This window comes from Nansenia antarctica (genome assembly GCF_963989245.1).
Source record: "Nansenia antarctica genome assembly, chromosome: 5".
Lineage (NCBI taxonomy): Eukaryota > Metazoa > Chordata > Actinopteri > Argentiniformes > Microstomatidae > Nansenia > Nansenia antarctica.
In genome coordinates this window covers 46,404,169-46,414,567 of record NC_137690.1, presented here as the reverse complement: position 1 = coordinate 46,414,567, position 10,399 = coordinate 46,404,169, and the positions used below count along the sequence as shown (strand labels likewise).

The 10,399-nt window shown below is 48.1% G+C and overlaps 1 protein-coding gene across 1 annotated transcript; it reads right to left on the bottom strand.

Moving 5' to 3' along the window:
* Positions 1-1,407: 1,407 nt before the first annotated feature.
* On the bottom strand, positions 1,408-5,577 carry zbtb22b (zinc finger and BTB domain containing 22b). The gene is made up of 3 exons (XM_080530697.1): positions 5,261-5,577; positions 3,792-4,769; positions 1,408-3,355 (listed from the first exon to the last, which is right to left on the bottom strand). The coding sequence occupies exons 1-3, from the start codon at positions 5,519-5,521 to the stop codon at positions 2,297-2,299; spliced, it is 2,298 nt and encodes a 765-aa protein (XP_080386823.1). The 5' UTR covers positions 5,522-5,577; the 3' UTR covers positions 1,408-2,296.
* Between the last annotated feature and the right edge of the window lie 4,822 nt (positions 5,578-10,399).

Genomic DNA, 10,399 nt, shown 5'->3' with positions numbered 1-10,399 from the left:
ATAGGCTACTATGTATCATTTTGTAACATTTGGGATGGCGGTGTGCCGTGGGATTTTTTTCAAGGTAAGAAATGTGCCGTGGCACAAAAAAGGTTGAAAAACACTGCCTTAGCCATTAGTTGTTGGCAGAGTAGCATGTGCCAAACACATCTCAGCTCATTGTCACTTACGTATAGAGCCAGTGAGCTAGATTTTGATGATCTAGTAGATGATTTTGAGGTGGAAGAAAAGAAAGACACCAATGGGGGGACGGACCGACGGACATGTGACATGTGCCCAGGGGCCTCACAGGACGGACAATGATCCGGCCCTGGGTTTGTTGAAATAGAGGCACCCCATTAAAAAGTGAGTCGGAGATCACAGTCAAAGTGAACACAAGCACAGGACACAGCTTGACATTGTCACACCAGATAAGTGTTTATTTCCTCCTTTCGTGTTTAGATAACATTGATGGACTTGGTCTGTTGCTGACACTGTCAGTAGACAGCAACAGCAATTGTCTATGTTCGATATCAAATAGTTGACATTTAACCCAAAATATGCAGTGTTAAGAAGTGAAAAATCATGATCGTATCTGACATTATTTTGTAACACGTTTTTCCTCACCATTGTCCCTTAACGAGAAGGGTATTAGCCCTACTGTGGGTCTCACAGCCTACAGAACACTGGCTGCGATGGTAAACAGAATGCCATATCAAAAGCAGCCTGACTGAAATTGTTGAACAGTCTTCCACATGTTTCAGCAAATCGTATTTCCCTTTTAAAACAACACATTAGCACAGCCGATTAGAAGTGAAAAATATATATACCATACATAACCGAGGCTACTAGCTCTTTAATGCCGAGAAGCCAATGACCCTCTCATGGCTGCCCATAGACATCTCACTTCAAAGAACCACTTTAAATACATTACATCTCAATATTCGAGTAAGGTAGTCAAATTAAATATATAAATTAGTGTTTACTCTATGTCTCAGTTGTGTCTTCTTGATAAATATGCCTATAATATCTAATCATTGATATACGTCAGTCTGCATATACTGTACTATTGTACTATGATACTACTGTAGTATTAGTTCACTTAAAAGGTGTTTCGCCACACAAAGTAGGCCACTACAATCACAAGACATACAGTAAAACTCTCCCATACATTCTATTCATCACAACGGACAGAAGCACATCTCAAAATAACATTCACTGAAATGCTAAAACTATCAGTTCTTTCTCTTAAAGTTTTTTTTTTTTTCCTGCATAAGAACCTCACAACCCCACAGACCTTCATAGAAGGTAGAAGATACCGAACCACGAGTTGCACTGCAGTGATTTCTTTGAAACACACTAATAGTAAATCGTACTCAAGGCATGCAGTGAAATTTGGCAGTTTGAGTAAGGCAGGGGGGGGTAAGCAACTACCTTTTTTTCCCTCTTTTTTTTCATTTCGACTGATTCTTTTTCCCCCCAAAGCGGATGGGTCTGGGGGCCGGGAAATAATAATTAAAAACGACATCTCTTTTCTTTTTACATCTCTTTTCAATATGATATCCTTGGCGGTGGGGGGGGGGGGGGGGGCAGGGGCAGATTAAATCGTCTAGAGGGACAGATTTTGCCTATGGGCTGAACCCTGCTGTAAGGACACCAACACATAGGCTGTAACCTAACGCTTTGGTCACCCATCTACCTCTGAGACCAATGAGGCTCACTTGTAAACACACTATACACTGTATAGCTTAGACCACCACACTTATCATAACGGTAACATCAGAGTTACTACTATACTTCTCTATGTTTATAGTAATGATATTGTACGTGTCAGAACTCACATGGACTCCGTGAACGGCGCCACCCAGTGGAAGTGGACGCCTACTACAGCAGCGTTGAGGAAGAGGTCTGGCGTGAACAGTACCGCACACGCCTTGTTTAATCAAGACAAGTCACCGTGGAATGCTCTCCCAGTGTCTAACAGAGGCATACAATATCAATATAACATCACGTCAAACAGCAACATTCCTCATTTTTGTTTTCATTTCACAAGGGCGATACGAGTCGGAGTCGATTTTTGGTTTTCTTACTAGACACCTAGCATCTGCTACAAAACAGTCAATACACAATATAAATAACATTGAACAGTCCACTTTACCGAACAGAGAACAGTAGGGTCCCTTGCAAGTAGCTGAGGGAGGTGGCGTGGGGGGGAGGGACGACTTTTCATCATGGTCAGTGGGGAAAACCTCCAGTAATCCAACCCCCCCCCCCTTTTTTTTAAACAAAACAATCATGTTGTCCCACCGTTTTTGGATTAAGTGACACTACTATCGTTCCCGCCGACCTCGCAGACGTCCTCGTCCTCGCACTCGCTCCGGCTGACCCCCAGACCGAACCCCGCCGCGCCGTGGTGGCCCAGCACGCCGCTCTGGGAGCTGACCCCTAAGAGCACCCCGGCGCCGGCCATCGTCAGACAAGACACCACGCTGCTGCCGCCGCCGCCGCTGCTGGCGCTGGAGTGATGTGGCGGAGACAATCTCTGGATCCCACTGCTGCCACCAACGACGCTGCCGTGACCGGCTTCCCCGGGCGCCAGGTGCAGGTGAGGAGGGAGGTGCGTTGGGGAGATGACGTCAGCGCCGTCCGACCCTCCCCCGCCGTCGCTACCGCTGCCCCGGCCGGCCGCCCCCCCGCCACCCCCACGCCTCTCGCAGTGGGAGCGGTGTCTCATGAAGCTGTCCCTCCACATGAACTTCTTGCCGCAGCCGTGGCAGTCGTAAGGCTTGAGGCCCGTGTGGGTCTTCATGTGCTCCGTCAGATGGTGCTTCATCTTGAACTTCTTGGCGCAGACGGGGCAGTGGAAGGGCCGCAGGTCCAGGTGCATGTTGACGTGCCGGTCGCGCATGCTCTTGTGCGTGAACGTCTTGCCGCAGTGGCACATGAACACCTTCCCCGAGCCCCCGCCCCCCCCGGCGGCGGCCCCGACCCCCCCCACCTCCATGCCGCCCAAGCCCAAGACTCCGCCGCCCAAGCCGCCGCCACCGCCACCCCCACCCCCCCCCTGGGCTGACAGGTGGACCGCTCCGTGTTCCAGGGATCCAGGGCCTTTAAACGACGGCCCGACGATGCCACCGCTGCCTCCCATCCCTACGGGGGGGGAGGGGTCCAGAGGCGCGTGGCTGTAGAGGAGGATCTGGTTCCCCTGCATGTCCAAGGGGAAGAGCTGGGCCCGGGCTGCTGCAGACTGCAGGGCCGAGGCGGCTCTGCCTCCACCCTGGCCAGAGCTGCTCTCGTGGAGGTGCTGGTGGGCTGTGTGGTCCAGAAAACCGCTGTCAAACTTGAGGTAGTCTTCAGATGACTGGCAGTAATCCACCTGTTGGGAAAGGTCATTATGTTTAATAGGATTTTTTAATTTCTTTTTTCAACTGTAATTATCTTGCACATCCTTGCATTCTGTTCTCCTGATCAGCCTTTTTGTGTATATTAATGTATAGATAGACCCATTGATTCTTGAATAATGTTACTTACGGGTGCCTCATGAGGTTAATACAACTGTCTTACCTAGCATCATAACAAACAAACAAACAAACACTGTATAGCTTTAAAACAAATGTTGATTATGTCACAGACTGTTGTTGTTGTTGTTGTTAATAATAATAATAATAATATGTCACAGACTGTCAGTCCTTGCATCCAGAGTGGGGCAGACAATGTGTTGTTGTTTTTGTAAATCACAGATTGTCGCTTAGAGAGAGACAGACAGACCGACAGACAGACAGACAAATGTTTGCGTTAACGGTTCAACAAACCTGCGTGTCCAGTTCAGTGGCAGTTCTGCCGCTCAGTTCCCTGGCCAGCGTCCTGACGTTGGAGATGTTGAACGTCCTCTCCCGCTCCCTCAGCATCTCCAGCTCCCTCTCCTCCTCCTCTTCCTCCTCCTCCTCCTCCTCCTCCTCCTCCCCCCCTTCCTCCCCAGACACCACGATCAGGTCGTCGTCCTGGGCCCTCTCCGTCTTCACCACCACCCACTGCTTCCGGGGCATGATGCTGGGCTGGCGGTAGGCGGGGCGCTTCTGGAGAGGCGAGGTGTCCCCGTCCTGGTAGGACGACACGCCGAAGCTGTCGCTGTCGCCGCCCACCTCCTGGTCGGAGACGGAGACGGTCTTCTTCCTTCTCCTCCTGCTGCCGCTCTCCCTCTCTCTCTTCCTGGAGGAGTACAGGAGCTCCTCGTCTTCCTCTTCCTCTTCGATCAAGAAGGCCTCTTCTCCCCCGGAAGGGGTGCAGTAGCTGGGGGTGGAGTTCGCCCCACCGTCCCCCATCCCCGCTGCTCCGGTGACCGCCGCCACCCCTCCTCCTCCTCCTCCTCCGCCGCCAAAGCCGGTTTCTCTGGGGCTGAAGTAGGTGGTGCTGGGGGACTGGCTCTCGCTCAGGGACGGGCAGCTGGGGGGCTGAGTTGCGTGGTGCTGGGCGTGGTCGCTCCCACCGGACTGAGACCCTATGGCCCCGAGAGCTCCACCGCCACCGGCGCATCTCTGGTTCCCCTGCCCGCCCCCGACCATCTCCGCCTGGGCTCCGCCGCTCCCCGCCCCTCGTCCCTCTTTGAGGAGCTCCGTGCACTTGTCCACGATGTGCCACATCTGCAGCACGCTGCCCACGGTGAGGTAGTTGACGATGTCGTCGCGGAGCATGCGCAGCTGGCCGGTGTAGGCGCAGGTCAGGACGCTCTCGAAGGCCAGGGGGTCCATGACGGCGGGGATGGACACGGTGGACATGTTCTTTAAGAGCACCTGGAGGGGTGAGAACAGTGTTATGATGTTCTTTAAGAGCACCTGGAGGGGTGAGAACAGTGTTATGATGTTCTTTAAGAGCACCTGGAGGGGTGAGAACAGTGTTATGATGTTCTTTAAGAGCATCTGGAGGGGTGAGAACAGTGTTATGATGTTCTTTAAGAACACCTGGACGTAGGTAAGACTCACCTGGTCATGAGAGGTATGACTCACCTGGTCATGAAAGTAGGGTGAGGAGGCAGCCAGGACGTAGGTAAGACTCACCTGGTCATGAGAGGTATGACTCACCTGGTCATGAAAGTAGGGTGAGGAGGCAGCCAGGACGTAGGTAAGACTCACCTGGTCATGACAGGTATGACTCACCTGGTCATGGAAGTAGGGTGAGGAGGCAGCCAGGACGTAGGTAAGACTCACCTGGTCATGGAAGTAGGGGGATGAGGCGGGGCCAGGACGTAGGTAAGACTCACCTGGTCATGACAGGTATGACTCACCTGGTCATGGAAGTAGGGGGAGGAGGCAGCCAGGACGCAGCGGTGGGCCTTGAACTCCTGGCCCTGCACCTGGATGGACAGGTCACACAGCCGGCCCTCCTCGCGCTGCCGGTTCAGGCTGTCCAACACGGAGGTCTGGGCACCAGGGAAGCACACCTGCACCACCGCGTCAGAGGGCTCTCCATAGCCGCCGCCACCGCCACCACTGCCACCACCGATGCTGCTGCTGCTGCAGCTCTGCTTCAGGGACAGAGACTGCATCTAGGTTTTTGGAGAGATAAGAGTGTGAGAGAGTAGAATTCTAAGGCTTCGGTAACTTGAAGAAAATAAGGTCTGCAAAGTGTCTGTCTGTGACGGCCCTCTGGCCTTGTTTGGCCTACTAATGGTGCTTTTCCATCAGGGTCCCGGGTTAGTGCAGTTCGGATCAGTTCGGGGTCAGGTCGGGTCACTTTTGATCTGTTCTGGTTTTCCATTATACACACAGACCCGGAGCTAGTAGGAGGAGTAGACGATAGTAGGCGGAGTTACGCGTCATAACAGCGCGCCATGGTGGTGACGTATATTTTCACGAGACATAACAACAGCAACATGGAGCCATCCTATGCTTGCAGCTATCCTATGCCTTTCCCTCGGCATGTGGTATATTATTAACCGTGGTTTTTTGGAGAGAAAAGAGAGAAGACAGAAGAGCGAAGACAGAAGGAAGGATACTCGAAAGAGGAATGCTGAAAAGAGAAAGAAACTACTGTGGGTAAGGAGATGGCTACTACTTTAGCTCACTGTAGCGTCATTGTTATGTTCAGGAGACGGCTACTGCCTGATTGTCTGCATGTTTGAATCATTTCTATTGGATTTTGTTCTGCACATATGTTGTTCTACACATAATAAAGTCATGTTTTTGAACCCTTAAAACCACTGCCTTCACTTGTCTGCTTTATGAACTGTAGCATCATTGTGTGCCGTCAACGGGAGTTGCACCAGCTGGCGCGGTACAGCACTCTCTCTATATATTTCGGGCTAAACTGTGCAGTGTAGCCGGCGTCCTGGTTCCTCCAGCAACCGGACACTTCCATAAATAACAACAAATATGTAATATGTAAATATGTATAATACCACGTTCATTGATAAAATGACGCCAGGGATGGAAAGGGGTGAAGGGGGATGATGAAGCGCTGGACTACTGAACGGCAGCACAACACAACGGGGAAATGCGATAAGAATTATGTCAAAATGCAGCACCATCATCATGCACAGATCAGCCTTAAAACATGTAACGTTAGATATATATCGTTATACAGGGAGCGATGTATTTCTACGGAAAGGCTGATAGATTGTAGAATATTCTTGTCGGTAAAACGATGGAATCAATCTATTGAGGATTGTGATCTTAAATGCGTTGTCATCTCATAGATTAGGTGCACAGCAATGACAGCATACACGATTTGACAAGGAAATAGAATGTTCAACACGGGTTGGAATCTCTGTACTTGATTTATTAAGACAGTCAGCGAATGGTTCATCAGCACAGTATCTCAGCATCGGCATTCAATGACATCATTATACAGACAGGCTGATAGATACGAGTGCAGCGCTGTCCTGCTGGTGCGGGGCTCCAATCTCCGCGTTTATAGATCGATATAAATAGATCAACATAATGCAGCACTATCATGCACAGATCAGCCTTAAAACATGTAACGTTAGATATATAACGGAGCGATGTATTTCTACGGAAAAGGCTGACTGACGCGGGCATTTGAATGGAATTCCGGGGTAGAAATATTCTCTGCCCCCGCTGTCAACTGGACAAGCGGTGCTGCGAGCAGCAGCAGCCGGGCGAACTCCCGGTTCATCGAGTTTACGGTTAAAAGCATAACTTCTCGGGGTGTCAGCGCGGTGGTTAAGGGCTCAAAATGACCGTAGACAGATGGTGAAGTTAGCAAAGGAGTATTGTGTTTGTACCACCTCCACAGCCGGTGTTATTCACGGAGAAAGACGGTGCATAATAGCGATTTTTGTGTTGTGCTTGTTGTAAATAAAAGTTCTATGATTCATTGAAATGACATTAAACTAAGATAATACGATGGTCAGCATAATTTTTCGAATCTTTATTAATAAGCTATTACAGAAACTGTAGTGACATTTTCCTAGAGTGAATGTGGTATTTCAAGATGGCGGTTAGTGAAGAAATATATGGACTTGGGATGACGATTTTCCATTGACCAATCAACGGTGTGCAGCGTCACACGTCACACGCAGCCTGGCAAAGAGACCCGGATATGAAATTTTAGACCCTGGGGTCGATGTGGAGCTAAAGAAGCGAGCTGACCTGGGACCGAACCGACCTGGGACGACTAATGGAAAAGGGGAACGAAGCGGGCTGACCCGGGTCAGCACCGTAGTGGAAAAGCCCCATAACATTTGTTTGTCCAGGTAGGCTACCTGGGCGGGGCTGGAGCCCAATCAGGTGGATTCAGCGCAGCTGTCTGGGTCTCCTGATTAGAGTTTAAAAGACGCTCCAGTCCCCAGCTCTCTCTCTCTCCACCAGCACCATTTGTTCATTTGGTTATGTTGCTTTACACCATACAACACCCTCCTCCCCATACTTTCCACTGCATCCACTCACTTACACTACTGATATACTGATTATCATACCTCATTGGATTATTGCCTTAGTTATATTTAATAAATACTTAATTATATATCGTTCATTTGGTGTGTGTCTCCATTTTTGTTATAGCCTAGAGCCAGGTCGTAACACTGTCACACAGGGATGAGCAAATCACTCTCACTATCAATCAACAATATTTTTTTTATTACCTATCTTTTGGAGTCAGATATATATATATACCATATTTCTGCACATTGCACATACCTCTTTTTGATATGGCCTCCATTTATACATCTGTATACACCATACTGTACATAGCTACCTTACTGTACATAGCTACCATAACTGTACATAGCTACCGTAACTGAACATAGCTACCTTAACTGTACATAGCTACCTTAACTGTATAGCTACCGTAACTGAACATAGCTACCTTAACTGTACATAGCTACCTTAAATGTACATAGCTACCATAACTGTACATAGCTTACTACTATCCTCTCCTGTGTATATACCTCTAATTACCGTACTTGCCATACTATGTATCACTATTATGTTTTATATCACTAGGCCTACATGCACTTCTGGTTAGATGCTAAACTGCATTTCATTGTCTGGTACTTGTACTCTGCAATGACAATAACATTGAATCTAATCTAATTTAAAGTTGTACTGGGTAATAAATGTGTGTCTTTATTCTTAACCTATCCACTCCTTTCTTCAGTGTTTTTATTCCAATTCTTCAATCAATATTTTTCAATATCAATAATGTGTGGTCTGGTGGGGGGTTACATCTTTATTTATACAGTACATCAGTCATCTTATACAGCTGTTTAGATATGAATGGACAACATTCACTATGGTTTCAGATCACTATTTGCACTTCTGGTTAGATGCTAAACTGCATTTCGTTGTATGGTACTTCTACTCTGCAATAACAATAAAGTTTAATCTAATCTAATCTCAGCTAGTGCTGAGGCACAAACATGTACATTTCAAACATGTACATTTCAAGCCTGCAAACTGTGACACTTTAAATAACGTGAAAAAATACTTTTGTGCAATATGACAACCCTAGTTGACTATCTGTGCAGTATAGTACAGTGGATTGTGTACATAGCCTTTATTTATGTAAACCAGCTCCTTACCTTCTTGTGATTTTATTCTTTTTCTAAAAGTGTTTTTTTTCCCCTTTCCTAACACCAGGGGAGCCACCCCTCCTAAATGTCGTTGTTTGGTACCTGTACTGTAGCAATGACAATAAAGTCCATTCATTCATTCATTCATTCATTCATCTAAAACTCTTTATTGGAAGCCCTGCAAATCAACAAATTATGCTTTTGAATGTGCATTCATGGGGCAATCACATAGTGATAACTAAAGCCTTATCTGACGGGATTAGTTTTAAAAGAGGAAGCAAAGTACAGTTTATATGTCAGATTGTATATTTAAATATTTGAATATTTAGGGATTTTTACAACCAGTCCTATTAAGAATCCTGATGTCTGGTGTCAAAACCAGTGACCGCTGCGAAAGGGCAGCTGACAACCTGGGAAAGACCTGGTGACGTCAGCTACAGACCCCAACGGGGCTGGCATGGGTTAGCTACCCGTGTTGGCAGGAGCCTTTCACTACACAGTGACTTGGTTCCACCCAACTATGGCTACGAAAAATTCAAAAGGAAAAACACCCCTAGAGTCTGCGAGAGCGGGGGCGGAAGATGACTCATCGGCGGATCACACGGTAACAGACCCTGGAACGGAAATGACAACGAATCAAATGATCAGCACGGTAGTTGACGGAGTAACAACACTGGCAGGACACAAGCTACAAAGCTGCATCTGTGGCTGGAAAAAGATAACATCAGAGAAGGGTCTCAAGATCCACCAGGGCAGGAAAAAGTGCCTAAGAGAGCTTAGCGAGGTGCCTCGCATTGACCACTACTTCCTCAGAGGTAGGGCAAATCAGTCGAGTGAAGCCCAGTGGCAGGATATTCACCACAGTCCACAGGGTATCAGAACCCCAGACGAAGCTCAACCAAGCACAGATCCATCAACGGACATGAGTCCAGAGCCTATCCAGCCACAGACAGCAGTAGAGAGGAAGATGAATGGACGAAAGCCTCAAATCTTGTGGCCTAAAGCCTGCCAGAAAAAGGAGTGGGAAAACACCGACACAGACCTTGTCCATCTTCTAGTAGGTCTGAAAGGGGGCGTGGAAAGAAAACTGGACAAGATTGGAGAGATCATTTACAGCTATGGAGCAGAGAGATTTGGGGTGAAAAGTAAGAACCATGGGACACAGAAGGAACCATCAGCCCATCTCAAGTCCAGGAGACAACAAGAGATTGAAAGACTTGTGAAAGAAAGAAGGTGCCTGAGAAAACAGTGGAAGAAGGCCACAGAAGTGGAAAGGAAAGGACTTGAGGCACTACAGGCCGACATCAAGCAGCGTCTTGTAACACTGCGAAGAGCAGAATGCTTGAGAAAGCAACACAAGAAAAAAGAGCGAACGAGGACTGCCTTCTACAG

Bases quoted from the DNA above. Each gene is read 5' to 3' on its own strand.
- zbtb22b (XM_080530697.1), bottom strand. From the start codon at position 5,521: ATGCAGTCTCTGTCCCTGAAGCAGAGCTGCAGCAGCAGCAGCATCGGT. The intron at 4,770-5,260 runs GTGAGTCATACC...TCACCCCTCCAG, and splicing joins CCCCCTACTTCCATGACCAG to GTGCTCTTAAAGAACATGTC. The intron at 3,356-3,791 runs GTTTGTTGAACC...CTTTCCCAACAG, and splicing joins CCACTGAACTGGACACGCAG to GTGGATTACTGCCAGTCATC.